Source organism: Lithobates pipiens, unplaced genomic scaffold (genome assembly GCF_037356315.1).
Source record: "Lithobates pipiens isolate NorthernLeopardFrog02 unplaced genomic scaffold, aLitPip1_a1.2 Scaffold_8, whole genome shotgun sequence".
Taxonomy (NCBI): Eukaryota; Metazoa; Chordata; class Amphibia; order Anura; family Ranidae; genus Lithobates; species Lithobates pipiens.
The window spans coordinates 207,216,896-207,232,898 of NW_027507903.1; the positions used below are offsets into that span (position 1 = coordinate 207,216,896).

Below are 16,003 nucleotides of genomic sequence, written 5' to 3' on the forward strand. Positions count from 1 at the left end.
ACCAAAGTCTCACTACATAATTTCACTGCAAACCATGTCAAAATCAAATCGCAATAGTCATCAGAACATGATCCCATGTGACTTCCTACCTGGTAGGAATTTAGGATGTGCTAAGCTTTTGGCCAATAACCAAATGCTGACATCAAACTGACAAGTGCATCAGGGCACAATTTCAACACAATACACAATACATACAGGTCTGTTTATTACATTTTAGTTACTTTAGCCAACAGTGCGACCTTTGACCTGGTTCAATATACATTTTTTTTAATGCCAGCTCCATTTTAGAACTTGTGTAGCAAGTCCCGAGAAGTGTTCGCTTTACGTGTTTCCTTCACATGGCAGTTTGTTCTTGTCACGTTGTAGCAATTTGCACATAACTGTGAAATCATCCTCACTGGAGTGACTTTAAGGGCATTAATTGGACTAATATAGTTAAGTGGAATGCAGTCATTCAACCATACTTATACTAATTTCTATGATTAAGAGAAGGTGATCTGAATAAAGGTATTTTTAGTCTAGGAATTCAGGGATTAAAAAAGATACCTCCTGTAAAGTGATGAAACATATGTTTAAAATTTAAAGCTGTATGAAACCCAAAAACAATCATTTCAAATATTGCAGCTTATCCATCCTTAAATGTGGTGCCTGCATTAGTTTTATTCAGGGCATTGTTTCTAAAGCCCCATACACACATCAGATTTTCTGCAGATTTTGTCCTTCAGATTTACCAAGACCATATAATGAGGTCCAACCTTAGGAGTTTCAGTTTGTATGCAATCAGGCAGGCCCTTGCACTACATGGTTTTGGTAAATCTGAAGACAAAAATCAGCAGAAAATCTGATAGTGTGTATGGGGCTTTAGGCTATTTTCCCACTGAGTCGCTGGGCGCGCTGGCGGTAAAGCGGCACTATATTTTGCGGCGCTTTACTGTTGTTTTATCTGCGCTTTTCGGCCCCTAGCAGGGCAGTTTTAACCCCCACTAGCGGCCGAAAATGGGTTAAAGCCACCCGCAAAGCGACGCTTTGCAGGCGGGTTTGGTTGCTGCACCATTGTTTTCAATGAGAAGGGGCGCTTTAGGAGCAGTTAATACACCACTCCTACAGCACTCCAAATATGCGGCTTGCAGGACATTTTTCAGCGTCCTGCAAGCGCACCGCTCCAGTGTGAAAGCCCTCCGGCTTTCACACTGGAGAAACAGCGGTGGCTGTTTGATGGCGCTTTGCAGGCACTATTTTTAGCACTTTAGCGCCTGCAAAGCGCCTCAGTGTGAAAAGGGCCTAAGTAACACTTCATCTATGCCCCCTACCCATCTCTAGGCACCATCCCTTTGTTCCACCCCCTACCCACCCCCCAGTACAGCACCTTTCAGAGAATACAGAACCAAGTATTTTGTGCTACTTTTTGGTAATGAAAACAAGAAAGATATTAAAACATCCCTTGCAATGAGCAACAATAGACCCCAGCAACAATAGACCCCACTCCAACAATAGACTCCACCCCAGAAAAAATAAACCATCCGCAGCAACAATAGATCCCTCCAGAAACAATAGATCCCCCACACAACAAAAGACTTTCCCCCAACAACAATGGACTCCCCACAACAAAATACCACCCCAGCAAAAATAGACCCCTAGCAGAAATAACAGATTTCTCAGCATCCAGCATTAATAGACCTCTCCCTCAACAGTAGATCCAACCCAGCAACAATTGACCCCCCCCCCCCCAACAAGATAAGACCCCCCCACCAGCAGCAGTAGACTTACCCAGCAACAATAGACACCCATCCCAAAACAGATCCCCACCAGTGATAATGGATACCCCAGCAGCAAGCATCAATAGACCCTCCAGCACCCCTTTCCAGTACATACATTCAGTGCTGGAGGTGTCGGAACTGCGTTCCCCTACGTTCCCGCTGAAAATAAAAACGCTGGTTTTATTTCATTAGGCTTTTTTCCACTTATTTTTACCTGATGATCCGGCCAGTGATCTATGAAAGAGCAATGGAAACACCCTTGGACAGCAGTACTGTCAGTTTAGTGGGAGGGTGGTTCCAGACTAGATTTAGGCTTGGTTCACACCTATGGTTTTTTTTTTATGCTTTTTGCAGAAACGTGCTACAGTTCATTTAACGCTTCCTATTGGACATGTTCACGTCTATGCTTTTTTTCAACTGCTGTGCTTTTGGAAAGGATCAGGGACTCTTTAAGGCTGGATTCACACCTAGGCATTTTTAGTGCTTTTTACATTTTGCAGATTTGCTCTACAGAACGTGTTCCATAGGAAACAATGTTAAATGGACTGTAGTGCAAATCTGCAAAAAGCACTAAAACTGCATAGGTGTGAATCCTGCCTTAGCAAAACGGTGTGGTTTTGGTTAAAAAGACTCAACGGAGAAGCAGCAAAATAGCATGTAGTACGTTTTTGCCACGATTTTGCTGCAATTTAAATTTTTTAATCCACCCAACATCAAATTGCCCAAAAAAAAAAAAAAAAGCATAACGAATGCAAAATGCAGCAAAAAACATGCAAAAAATGTGTCAAAAACGTGAGAGAGCTTGGTCTGTTAAAGCAAATAAAAAAATAGCAAATTTACTGGCTGGATTACCAGGTGAAAAAAAAAAAGCTAAAAGGGCTAAAAAAAAAAATTAATGCGGCCATCATATTTAATAGCCGATAAGCTGCAATATATTACGTTTTTGTTTTAGAATTTAACACTGATTTAAAAATCTTTTTAAAAATCTGACCCAATGCTTTCAGTTTTTTGTTTAGGGCTTGTTTACACTGTGATGCCACATGCTCACGCCATTCTTCCTACTCTAAAAACAATCTGATTTCTTCAGGGTTTACTGCACCTACAATTTCCAGCATTATACAACTAGACAGGTGTCAGAGTCTAACTTCATGTTTAAAGTTTTAATTCATTTCATCCATTCAGTAACATCCCAGCCAAAACATGTTTTTTTATACAGTGGAAAGAACCTCTGTCAGGTTTTTATTGCTGTCTGTGCCCCTTTTAAGATTTCCCCTGGGGTATTGTCTTGGTGATTGTGGTTACAGGACAAGAAATGAGGGAAATCTACCCAACGATGACCAACACAATAAAACCCCCGATTTTACACCCAGATTTCTGTTTTCGTTTATCCTGGCCCATACACTGCCCACATTTCCATGCTCTTATTATTACCGATATTTGTTGTAAATAATTCTGTTCCACATTTGCTGAAATTTAATCTGTTAAACTTTTATCCATAAAAAGAAACAGAAGAAATAAAACATAGTCTACCATCTCCTTAAAATGTGTTTACTTTAGATCAGCGGCATCCAAACTGTGACCTGGGGGCCGGATGCTGCCCTTTACTTGCTTTTATCTGTCCCTTTGGGCATTATCTTCCCCACTGTCAGCAACAGTTGGCCATATTTCCTGTCACTGACACCGGGGCACTAAATCCTCTCACTGATACCAATGATGGTCACTATTTCTCCCACTGATACCAATGATGGGACACCATTCCTCCCACTGACATCAATGATGGGACACTATTCCTCCCACTGACACCAATGATGGGACACTATTCCTCCCACTGACACCAATGATGGGACACCATTCCTCCCACTGATACCATTGATGGGACACTATTCCTCCCACTGACACCAATGATGGGACACTATTCCTTCCACTGACACCAATGATGGGCACTATTCCTCCCACTGACACCAATGATGGGACACTATTCCTCCCACTGACACCAATGATGGGACACTATTCCTTCCACTGACACCAATGATGGACACTATTCCTCCCACTGACACCAATGATGGGACACTATTCCTCCCACCGATACCAATGATGGGACACGATTCCTTCCACTGACACCAATGATGGACACTATTCCTCCCACTGACACCAATGATGGGACACTATTCCTCCCACCGATACCAATGATGGGACACGATTCCTTCCACTGACACCAATGATGGGGCACTATTCCTCTCACTGATACCAATGATGGAGCACAATTCCTTCTACAGATACCAATGATGGGGCACTATTCCTCCCACTGATACCACTGATGGGGCACTATTCCTTCCACTGATACCAATGATGGAACACCATTCCTTCCACTGATACCAATGATGGAACCCTATTCCTCCCACTGATACCAATGATGGGCCACTATTCCCCCCACTGATACCAATGATGGGACACTATTCCTCCCACTGATACCAATGATGGGCCACTATTCCCCCCACTGATACCAATGATGGGACACTATTCCTCCCACTGATACCAATGATGGGGCACTATTCCCCCCACTGATACCAATGATGGGACACTATTCCTCCCACTGATACCAATGATGGGGCACTATTCCCCCCACTGATACCAATGATGGGACACTATTCCTCCCACTGATACCAATGATGGGGCACTATTCTTCCCACTGATACCACTGATGGGGCACTATTCATTCCACTGACACCAATGATGGGACACGATTCCTCCCACTGATACCAATGATGGGGCACTATTTCTCCCACTGATACCAATGATGGGACACTATTCCTTCCACTGACACCAATGATGGGGCACTATTCCTCCCACTGATACCAATGATGGGACACTATTCCTTCCACTGACACCAATGATGGGGCACTATTCCTCCCACTGATACCAATGATAGGACACTATTCCTTCCACTGACACCAATGATGGGACACTATTCCTCCCACTTATTCAAATGATCGGGCACTATTCCTCCCCTAATAGCATTATAGGGACACTGTTTACTTTCACTAACACCATAACATTTGTCTGAAGAACTGTAAAGTAGCCCTTTGTTTAGAAAGTTTGGAGACCCCTGCTTTAGTGACCTATATAAACCTTTTACTGGTGCAGCCCTGATTATAATACATGGTGCTGACAGAATTCTATATTAACATCTTTTCCCTTTTAAAGACTAATGTACAATTACAGTGTATATCCCAGTGAATTTTATTACACAACAGTCATCTGTACATTGCTTAGATTTAGAACAATGACTAGAAACGTTTCTAATACAAATAGTTGTGAAATCACTAATGTGAACTGTATGGCCCAATCGCAAGTAATTCAAGCTCATGATTATTAACATATGAGTCAGGTCCATGATACTCTAAGCTTGTTACCAAACCTAAAGTTTTCTAACTACTAAAATGAAATTATAATTTGCTGTCGCATATTCATATCTATCTTCTTCCTTTTTTTTTCCTGCTTTGCTGGACCATCTCAAATACCACTTTTTTGCATCTCAGAAACAGCCTGTTCTGTTCTATATTCCAAGTCAGTTTGTAAACAGATAGTCGGACATTCCTTTATTGATACAATTCAGAATTCTGTGTTCCTGTAATGACTGTTATCTATGTTGTGGGCACCAACCACACTACTCCTACAACTATGTTTCACTACTTAGCAGTGATTCCTTTTGATGACATGCAGTGTATTTCTTCTGAACACATTAGCTGTTAACACGTGTGCTAATAATCCCCAAATATGTTATGTGGTAAATTGGTAATCCTAACACATGCTGCATTGATTCATATGAATCATGTCTTTTCATAATAAGTCTTAAGCTACTCATACATTATACAATTTTCTTATTCAAATTCCTTTAGATTTACCTTCAATTATGTAGTACAAGAGCCTGCCTGATTGTGTACACATTGAAAGAGTTTAGGTTTGACCTCATATTATATGTTTTTGCTAAATCTAAAAGAAAATTGTATAATATATGGCCAGCCTTATTCAGTTCTTTGCAAGTACATATGGTGCCTGATTAACCAACGTGAGAAGTGAACACAAACATAATTTTCTCTTTGTGAAGAAAGTAAAAAATAATAAGTTCCTCTCGTCCATGATAGGGTTAATTATGTGAACACAACCTAACTTGCTACACTTCGCACTTAGTAAATACGACCCAACAAATCCAGGGTTATATTATTTAGTGCACATTCTGATATAAGGATTGTTATGGCAGACATTTTTTTACCCCCCCCCCCCCACAACACACCCATATATTGCCTTTATCTGTTAAAGTAGAATTCCAGCTAAAGCCTAACTAGTCTTAAAATGCCCCCAACCCTCCCAACACCTATACTAACTAACCTGCTTTTAAAAAAAAACTGTCCATACTTACCTAACCTATTTTCATCCTGCACCGGTCTGGTCATGTGATCTGGCTCCCTGGTGTCAGCCAGCAGCTACTGCAGGGGAGAGGAGGGAGTGTCGACAATGCTGCACCATGGAAGACTACGGGTGATGTTATCGCTCTCGTCTTTCACAGTTGTTGTCGGATGTGCTCTCCGCTCCCCTTTAGCCGCTGCTGGCTGGCACGAGGGATCATGTGACCAGACCAGAGCAGGTTAAAAATGTGTGGATATACATATATATATATACAGTACGTCATTTTTACACAGGTTAGTTAGTCTAAGTATTAGGTTTTTAAAACTAGTTAGGCTTTAGTTGGAATTATACTTTAACTTAAACAAGTCTATGTGAATTGCATTTAAATGGGGATGCTGAAAACAATGTGAATGGTAGTCCCAGACCATGCAATGTGCTGCCTTATTTATGAACAGTGGACTTGGTTTAATAAAGTCAAATAGGCTGTTTGATACCCGTTTGTGGGAGCCCTAGGATGCTCCTTTTCAGTCCCTCTAATGCCAAATTTAAAAAAATGGTGCTGGCATGTATGGCTGTTCTGTAATGTTCTATGGACAGTGGCACATCAGCTAACTACTAATAGTTTTACATGAATACCTTTTAAACTCTGTGTGACAGGTTATGTGAAAAATGTATTGTTTTGAACTGATATCTATTGTCTGGAATCCATTCTCAAATCCTACCTAACAAAGAGTGAGTGCACCCCATCCTAATCTGTGGACCAGCCTTTTTCAGCCAGGGTGCCTTCTGAGTTCTCCAGGGGAGCCTTGACAAAAAGCCAAAACATTGCCTAAAATTGACCTAAAATTGTCAAATTGTCAGCCAGCAGGTGGAACAAGCCTGCCTTCCTTTTTTTGTTACTCAAAGGCACAGGTTTTACAACCTTGGCCACCACCAAGTTTTCACCACCCTTGGCTTCTTACCTATTTTGTTACATTACAGCCTTTAGTTCAATGTTTATTTAATCTGAATTATATGTGATGGATCAGAACACAATAGTCTAACTTGGTGAAGTAAAATTAGAAAATATATACATAAAACAATTTTTCAGAAATAAAAAACTGATAAGTGGCATGTGCGTATGTATTCACCCCCTTTGTTATGAAGCCCAAAAAAAGCTCTGGTGCAACCAATTACCTTCAGAAGTTACATAATTAGTGAAATGATGTCCACCAGTGTGCAATCTAAGTGTCACATGATCTGTCATTACATATACACACCTTTGAAAGGCCCCAGAGGCTGCAACAACTAAGCAAGAGGCACCACTAATCAAACACTGTCATGAAGACCAAGGAACTCTCCAAACAAGTAAGGGACGATGTCGTTGAGAAGTACAAGTCAGGACTAGGTTATAAAAAAATATGAAATTCTTTCATGATCCCTATGAGCACCATCAAATCTATCATAACCAAATGGAAAGAACATAGCACAACAGCAAACCTGCCAAGAGATGGCCGCACACCAAAACTCACAAGGAGGACAGTAATCAGAGAGGCAGCACAGAGACCTAAGGTAACCCTGGAGGAGCTGCAGAGTTCCACAGCAGAGACTGGAGTATCTGTACGTAGGACGACAATAAGCCGTACGCTCCATAGAGTTGGGCTTCACGGAAGAGTGGCCAGAAGAAAGCCATTACTTTCAGCGAAAAGGCATGTGGGAGACTCCCAAAATGTATGGGGGAAGGTACTCTGGTCTGATCAGACTAAAATTGACCTTTTTGGCCATCAAAGAAAATGCTATGTCTGGAGCAAACCCAACACATCACATCACCCAAAGAACACCATCCCCGCAGTGAAACATGGTGGTGGCAGCCTCATGCTGTGGGGATGTTTTTCAGCAGTTGGGACAGGGAAACTGGTAAAGGTTGAGGAAAAGATGGATGGTGCTAAATACAGGGATATTCTTGAGCAAAACCTTTACCAATATGTGTGTGATTTGAGGCTAGGACGGAGGTTCACCTTCCAGCAGGACAATGACGCCAAACACACTGCTAAAACAACACTTGAGTGGTTTAAGGGGAAACATGTAAATGTGTTGGAATGGTCTAGTCAAAGCCCAGACCTCAATCCAATAGAAAATCCGTGGTCAGACTTAAAGATTGCTGATCTGTGCAAATCTGAAAAATGCAAAAAGCACTAAAACTGCATAGGTGTGAATCCAGCCTGAAAGCACAGTAGGAGGCTCTAGTCCAATTTAACCGCTCAGATGAGCCATTACATGTGAACAGCATGAAATCCAGCCATTGATTTGCACAGAGTACAAATGACAGCCACGGCAGATAGCTGCTTATGGTCTCACACATTGTGCAGACAGCATTTAGACTTATTCTCGCTGACTGCCGCCTTTGATAACCTATGTGTAAATAAATCTATCCTTAATATAAGATCTGCCGAAGATAGATTGAGCAGTTTTTCCAGTTTAGTCATCCTGCATTTTACTATGTGTTCTTTTAAAGAAGTAGTATCTGCAACAGACAGCTATCTTTATGTTTGACAGATAATAAAAAGTTATTGGTGCAGTAGAGATACTACAATAGCAACAAAAAAGAGGAACAAAAAGAAATCGAATGAAATGAAGCAAAGTAAACCTGTTGCCTATACAACTAAACCATTTTCAGTTTATTTATTCAGATTTGATTGCTTGCTATGAGAAAAATCTCCACTTCTAATAAATCATTGGAAGCCAAGACTCTCACTGTGAAATATTAAAACCAATAAAAGGGAAATTACCATATAACATAATCACTGATAGCTTTTTATTTTTTATTTGCCATGAGAAACTAACAAAAGCGAGCAATTTGTAAAAGGGGAAAAATATATGTCAGAAAAAGCTAACTTAAAGTATATCTAAACCCAAGAACAAAAATGTAATCAGTTGCAGCTTCTCAGTCCTTAGATATGGTGGCTACATTTTTCAGGCTTTTTTCCTCTGGTAAGCCTGCCAGTAACACACTTCCTATCCTAGGTTGACAACGCTCACCATACTGTATCAATGGGGGAGTTGCGTTGTTACCCCTGTTTGTTAGAATCCTTCCCCTCGTCTCATCTCTAAAACATGGGTGGGGTTTCTGTTGTCCATGTATTTAGCTGGGAATAATGTAACTTATAAGGGCTCATTCACACGGGTACTGTGGCCTGTAGTATAGTGTGAATGCGTGCTTTGTTTACAAGGCTGAAGCTTTGTGCATGCAACCATAGGCATGCACAGGGAATGTGACAGGTGTACCTGGGCACACCCTAATCCCTATGTGCAATGCTGATTCCCCTACTGCCTGGACCCCCCCTTGTGTTGGCCCCCTTACTCCACAGTCCTAATGGTTTCCCTCATCTCCTCTCCCTCTGGCTGCTGTGAGGGATGTTTCAGGATGGAGAGCAGGGCAAGGGGCTAGTAAATATGTAATTTACCAGCCCCTTCATTTTCTAAATTAACACAGTTGCTCCTGTGTCCATTTATAACTGAAGCATAGTAAACTGTGTTTACCATGCTTCCATTTGTGAATGAACAGGAAACCACTCAGAACAGAGCACTTCCCATTCATTCAATGTCCCGCACAACTGGATCTACAGAGAAAGGCATGTGTGTTTGAGCTTTGGGGTGCACCCCTAATGCAATAGGCTGCCCACACCTATGAATGCACCCCTAGTTTATTTATGGGGAAGCAGTGGCTGTATGGGCTGTATGTTTCTGTCACACAGTTATGCAAAGCTTTACAAAGGCTACATGTTTTTCATATGTGAACATATGTGAACAACTCTGCTCGCTGTCCATATTATCCATTGTAGGCTGTAGGCTGCTTTGCTAGGCATTCAAAGATTGGCAAAAACATGCCCCAAATACCTGTTTCTAATGCCAGTGTGAATGGGGCCTTAGGACCAGAGCACCCATGTGAATGGACCCTAAGACCCCTTTCACACTCAGCACTCGGGCTTTCACACTGGGGTGGCTTGAGAGGCAGTTTTCAGGCATTTTAGTGCTAAAAATAGCACCTGTAAAGTGCCCGAAAACTGCCTCTCAAGCTAACCCGGTGTGAAAGCCCGAGTGCTTTCACACAGGAGCAGTGCACTTGCAGAACGGGAAAAAAATTCCTGCAAGCAGCATCTTTGGGGCGGTGTGGGAACAGTGTGTACGCCACTCCCACACTGCCCCTGCCCATTGGAATGGGCATTACGGCCACTTTTAACCCCTTTTTAACCCCTTTTTGGGGGTTAAAAGCACCCCACTACTACCCAGTGTGAAAGTAGCCTAATGCCCCGTACACACGAATGGAAATTCTGCCACAAAAAGTCCAATGAGAGCTTTTGGTCGGAAAATGTGATCGTGTGTGTATGCTCCATCTGACTTTTGCTGGCAGAATTCCGGTCAGCAAAAGATTAAGAGCAGGTTCTCAATTTTTCGCTCTGAAAAAGTTACAATCGGAAATTCCAATCGCCTGTACAAATTCCGATGCATGATCGCAAACAATTTGACGCATGCTCGGAAGCATTGAACTTCATTTTCTCGGCTAATCGTAGTGTTGTATGTCACCGCATTCTCGACGGTCAAAAGTTCAGGAAACTTTTGTGAGACCGTGTGAATGTACGCCAAGCTTGAACGGAAAAATATGCTCGTGTGTACGGGGCATAAGAGTCAGAAAGCAGAAAGCATAGGAAGCCATTGGTTTACAAAATTTCAGATTGAGTCAACAGGTATAATTTTGCACTTATATAGTCAGAGATAAAATACTTCCAATGTTATATATAACAGACCAAAATAGAGAAAATATTAAAGCATTAGGGCTAAGGTTTCCATACACTGCAAGTGAATACAGTTTCACGGAGCTAAGTGAAAATTGACTGTTTTAGTGAATGAATCAACTCTCTACTACCCCGAGATGTAGTGGTATAATATTACATACATGAACCTTTCAAAGCTGATTTGGCAGCTTCATAGACTTCTGGACAAGTGCAGGGGAATGAAATGACCAATAAAAAGCAGGAAATTATTGCTTCCTCTTGCTATGATGCAAAGCCCTTATATGACTTTTTGAAAATTAATTAGTAACAACAAGTTGGAGTCATTGCACCAGATTCCGGGCAGAAGAAACAATAGCATGATATCGATATGTACAACTGTGTTATGATTATAAACTTCAAGGATAGCGAAAGCAAAAAGTGTCACTTTGTTATGACACACACACCTATATAAATGCCCTGTAGCATGGTGAAAGCTATTCCCAAACATGCTGTAGGCTGGTTATATACACTATACAATCTGATTGTACAAACTCCTTTAGCCCCCTATTCACGCCTGAGCATCTGGACTAAAGCCGGCCATAGACGGTTCAAATCTCAGCCGGTTGAGTGGGGACTGGCCGAGATTTGAAGCATGTATAGGCAGGCTGAATGTCTCCAAGCTGATTGATTGATCAACTTGGGTACAATGAGCCTGTCAGATTTTACATGCGCTTATTGCTTGTGGCTGATATAGCCGTAAGCAATAACTATTCCCACCCTTGGTTGCAGGAAGGAGAATGAGTCCAACTATTGGCGGCTGGGCTTTAGACGCAATCAGACAATTTTTTTAGCCACATAGACTTTAATTGGGGGGGGGGGGAGCTGTAAATGCACAATATGCACATTTTTTCACCTGAAATACTTCTCTCCTTTAGAACTGCTCTCCTACCATTGCCCAGCCAAGGAAACAAACCTCTAAAGCTTGAACACAAACGCTTGCACAAAGTTATGCGGCCATATATGCTTCAATTTTATCATACGATTGAGGTGGGATTCGAACAAAACAATCAAATAAGCAAAAAATCCCATAGGCATAATTTCACTTTTGATCCATTTAATGTAGATCAGATTCAATTAAACTGATGCTGTGCTCATCATTTCAGTCCTATTCCCATCGGTCAATTTATGAGATCACATGGTGAACACAAAGATGCAATCAATAACTTACAAAGTATTAATCCAAATAATTTTCCCTGTGTGTGGCATATTGATGGAATGGGTTGTTGACTATAGATCAAATATTCTTATTATTCAAGACCAATCAGAAATAAATTGTTCATTTATCAAAGTGTGTATGGCCACCAGAAGAGTAAGCTCCAGATTCTCTCCTTTTCCTCCTCTTTTTTTTTTTTGTTTTGGACTGAGCAGTGCATGTTAGTTGCATTTATGTGTGCTGCTCTATGCACACTACAAATCCCATATTACCTAGACCATGTCAGGAGCAAGCAAGGTGGCCACGTTCCTATATTCAGAGATCATGGAGAGTGGATGTAGCCACCCTCTAATAGGAAGTCAGGTCACAGCAGCAAAATCAAAGGAACTTGGAGATTTGGAGAAGGCTAAGAGAAATAGAGGGTTTTCAACGTAAAAGCCAAAAGTTCGTTTTACCCATGCAGTCGGGCTGTGCCTGCACTGCATGGGTCAACTGCTTGTTTTTTCTCGGGGAGAGCACGTTTGTACTCACCTGATCTGCTGATGCTCTGTAAAAACGTGCTCCCCCACAGTCCAGCGGTGGACTGTTCCTGTCTATGGAGTGCACACTGAGCATGCTGACATTAGGAACAATCCATTTTTAAGATCGCTGGAGCGCAGGGGTCCTGGATTGGGCATGAGCGGGGAGGATTAGTGGATCAGGTAGGTATATCTCTGCTGTCCTCTACTTTAGAATAAAACAAGCAGTTAACTGCCTGCACTGCACAGGAAACAAAAAATTGCCCAGAGTTCAGCTTTAGGCTCCATTCACACTTGTGCAACTTTGGACATCAAAGTTGCATGATAAATTGTTCCCCATGTTTTCCAATAATAACCATTCATCTATGTGCGACTTAAAGGTGCAGCAACTTCAAAGCAGTTCATATACTACTGGTCTGATTATCATGCAACCCTCAAGGCCATAGACTTCAATGTTATCCCTCAAAAGTTGCATGAAAGTCATACCTGAATGTTATACAATTGTCCATTATAATAGGTCAAAGCCAAAGTCGTATCAAAGCTGCACCCATCCAAAGTTGCACCAAGATGTGTGTCTAAATCTCCTTTTCCTCTGAAGCCCGATCCACATTTGGATCACACTACAGAAGCTACTGAGTAAGGATGCAAGGTGATGTCTCCTCACCTCCTGTTTTAACCCCATTTTGCCAAAACACGCCACGAGCATGCCGCAACTATTTGCTTAAGTGTGTAGTGTTCAGAGGGCTTGCCACCCGCCAATTGCTACATATCAGGTAATCTGACCGCTGCATATAAATACTCTTGTCTGCTGCCTACTGTAGTTAAATGGGGGGGGGGGGGGGGGCAGTTGGTGGGCAGCAAAAACGCAGCTCAAATAACGCATTTTTGCCACCCCCTCAACCATGCTTCTAAATTAATCCTACATAAGGCAAGCTCTAAAGAAAAAAAAAATCACAACATACAAACATAGCAATGGTAATTTAAACTGGATGGTTGCTGACATAAGGCGGTGTTTCTCAACCTTTTTTTCAGTCAAGGCACCCTTCAAAGTTACGGACAATCGCAAGGCACCCTCCAAAATTCTGTAAAATCTCAAGGTACCCTCTAAAATTATGGACAATCTCAAGGCACCCTCTAAAATTATGTAAAATCTGAAGGCACCCTCTAAAATTATGGACAATCTCAAGGCACCCTCTAAAATTATGTAAAATCTCAAGGTACCCTCTAAAATTATGGACGATCTGAAGATACCTGCTAAAATTATGGACGATCTCAAGATACCTGCTAAAATTATGGACGATCTCAAGATACCTGCTAAAATTATGGACGATCTCAAGGCACCCTCTCAAATTATGGACAATCTCAAGGTACCCTATAAAACTATGGACAATCTCAAGGCACCCTCTAAAATGCTGAATGGTCTTGGGGCACCCCATTCTAAAATGTAAAAAATGATTTTAATAGTTGTACATAATACATCAACATCTGCACACGTAGGACACCCAGTGTTAGAGTTGATTTATTCCTCCAAATCCAATACACTTTTACACACTGGTACTGACTAGTATTCCAATGACTTTCTTCTCCCTCAGTTTTTCTCTATCACTCAGCTAATGTGCCCCCAGTGCTGACAGAGAGGGGCAAGGGAGGATCATTGGTGGTAAGGACGCTGGTGTCTAGAAGGTCATAATGGTGTACAATGAAAACCTGTGGCTTTATGTAACTAGAAGGCAAGCTTGATCCACCTGCTGGCTTGTATACATCCGTGAGTATTTTTTTTTTTAGGCATTTTGCCAAGGCACCAGAGTTGCCAACGTCCCGCAGCATTTTTTACTGACAAAACATGGAAAACTGACTGGCAGAGCACATTTTTAACTGGCAACCTAAGAAATTACAGAACTCCTATTGAAAACTAACACAGTGAATATTTGAACAGTATAAACATGGTATGGAAACACTGACAATACCTATACCAAAGTAATCTGCTTGATTTACACGTAAAAAGTCAATACTGCATGAAAATATCAGCCCGATTATTTACCGGCAGAAATCACAGATTTTTACAAACTGTCAGTAAATTTACTGGCGGTTGCCAACCCTGAAAAAACCTCAAGGCACCCCAGGGTGCCTGGGTACCCTGGTTGAAAAAAGGGTGAGATAAGAAAAGGAGTGGGCTATGAAATGGCACAATCAGATTGTACAGTGTATGCTGTGTTACACCAGCACCTGACCCTATGATCACCTTCTGATTCTTTCATCATTATTAATATTCTATCTTAATGTAGAACATGAAAACTGTGCCTGCTCATTGGATTTGACAGGGGAGAAGATCGCAGCACTCCTGCACAGACATCCGACAATAGCAATCTATAAGTACAGTCCTGAGGCTGTACACAGATCATAGAGTCATGAAATAAAGGTTGTTATAGAGCTGTAGTGTACAGATCAGGAGAGGGTTCTATGTGTAGAAGTTATATATTCCAGGTGGATTATTATTCAGGTTACAGGTGCAGCATAAGGAGCTGATTGCTCTGCACAGGAAGAAAAGTTTCCTGCCAAATACCTTTTGTCCCCTGCTCATAATCCACAGAATAAAGTTTATATTGCTGATTGCAGGCTGGCTGCTTTGCTGTGGGTTCTGATCTGCCCTGCCTCTATGTATCGGAATGCAGCACTGAGCAGACACACATTGAAAGTCACCTACCTGAAGAAGAGCTTGGAGAAGATGTTGGCTTTCTCTAATGGGGACCTCTGCATGGTGACCCTGTGCTATGGATGCAGCAGGCACAGGCTCTGTCCACTCTTGTCTCTGCTCCCCCACCTTATTCTCCTTGCCTGCTGATGTCACAGACTCTGCCCAGGTTTGACAAGAGGTAAGCAGAGGCAGACAGCCCAGTCTTTCATATCTTCCTCCTTTTCTCCTCCACTCCCTCTCCCTCTGTTTAGGTAACACATCAGGGGTGTGTTGCAAACAGTTATAATCATATTTCATTACCCACGTCTATTGTATTTTGGGTCAGGAGAAGTTGATGGACCTTGTTGTGATTGGAATGACTGAGAAGATCAGATTATTGAGGGGAACCACACCTGATTAGGTCAGGATAGCTCTATATTTCATACTCAATAGGAAGGGAAGCAAGTGCTGACCCAGGGCAAGTGCTGACCATGGGCAAGTGCTGACCCAGGGCAAGTGCTGACTCAGGGCAAGTGCTGACCATGGGCAAGTGATGACTCAGGGCAAGTGCTGACCATGGGCAAGTGCTAACCCAGGGCAAGTGCTGACCCAGGGCAAGTGCTGACCCAGGGCAAGTGCTGACCATGGGCAAGTGCTAACCCAGGGCAAGTGCTAACCCAGGG

The 16,003-nt window shown here is 42.0% G+C and overlaps 1 protein-coding gene across 1 annotated transcript in view; it reads right to left on the reverse strand.

Moving 5' to 3' along the window:
* Positions 1–15,566, reverse strand: part of CFTR (CF transmembrane conductance regulator) — a 275,425-nt gene extending 259,859 nt beyond the window's left edge. Inside the window, exon 1 of the mRNA XM_077472949.1 lies at positions 15,351–15,566. Coding sequence (XP_077329075.1) covers positions 15,351–15,403 — 53 coding nt within the window. The 5' untranslated portion in view covers positions 15,404–15,566. The remainder of the gene's footprint in view (positions 1–15,350) is intronic.
* Positions 15,567–16,003: the final 437 nt, after the last annotated feature.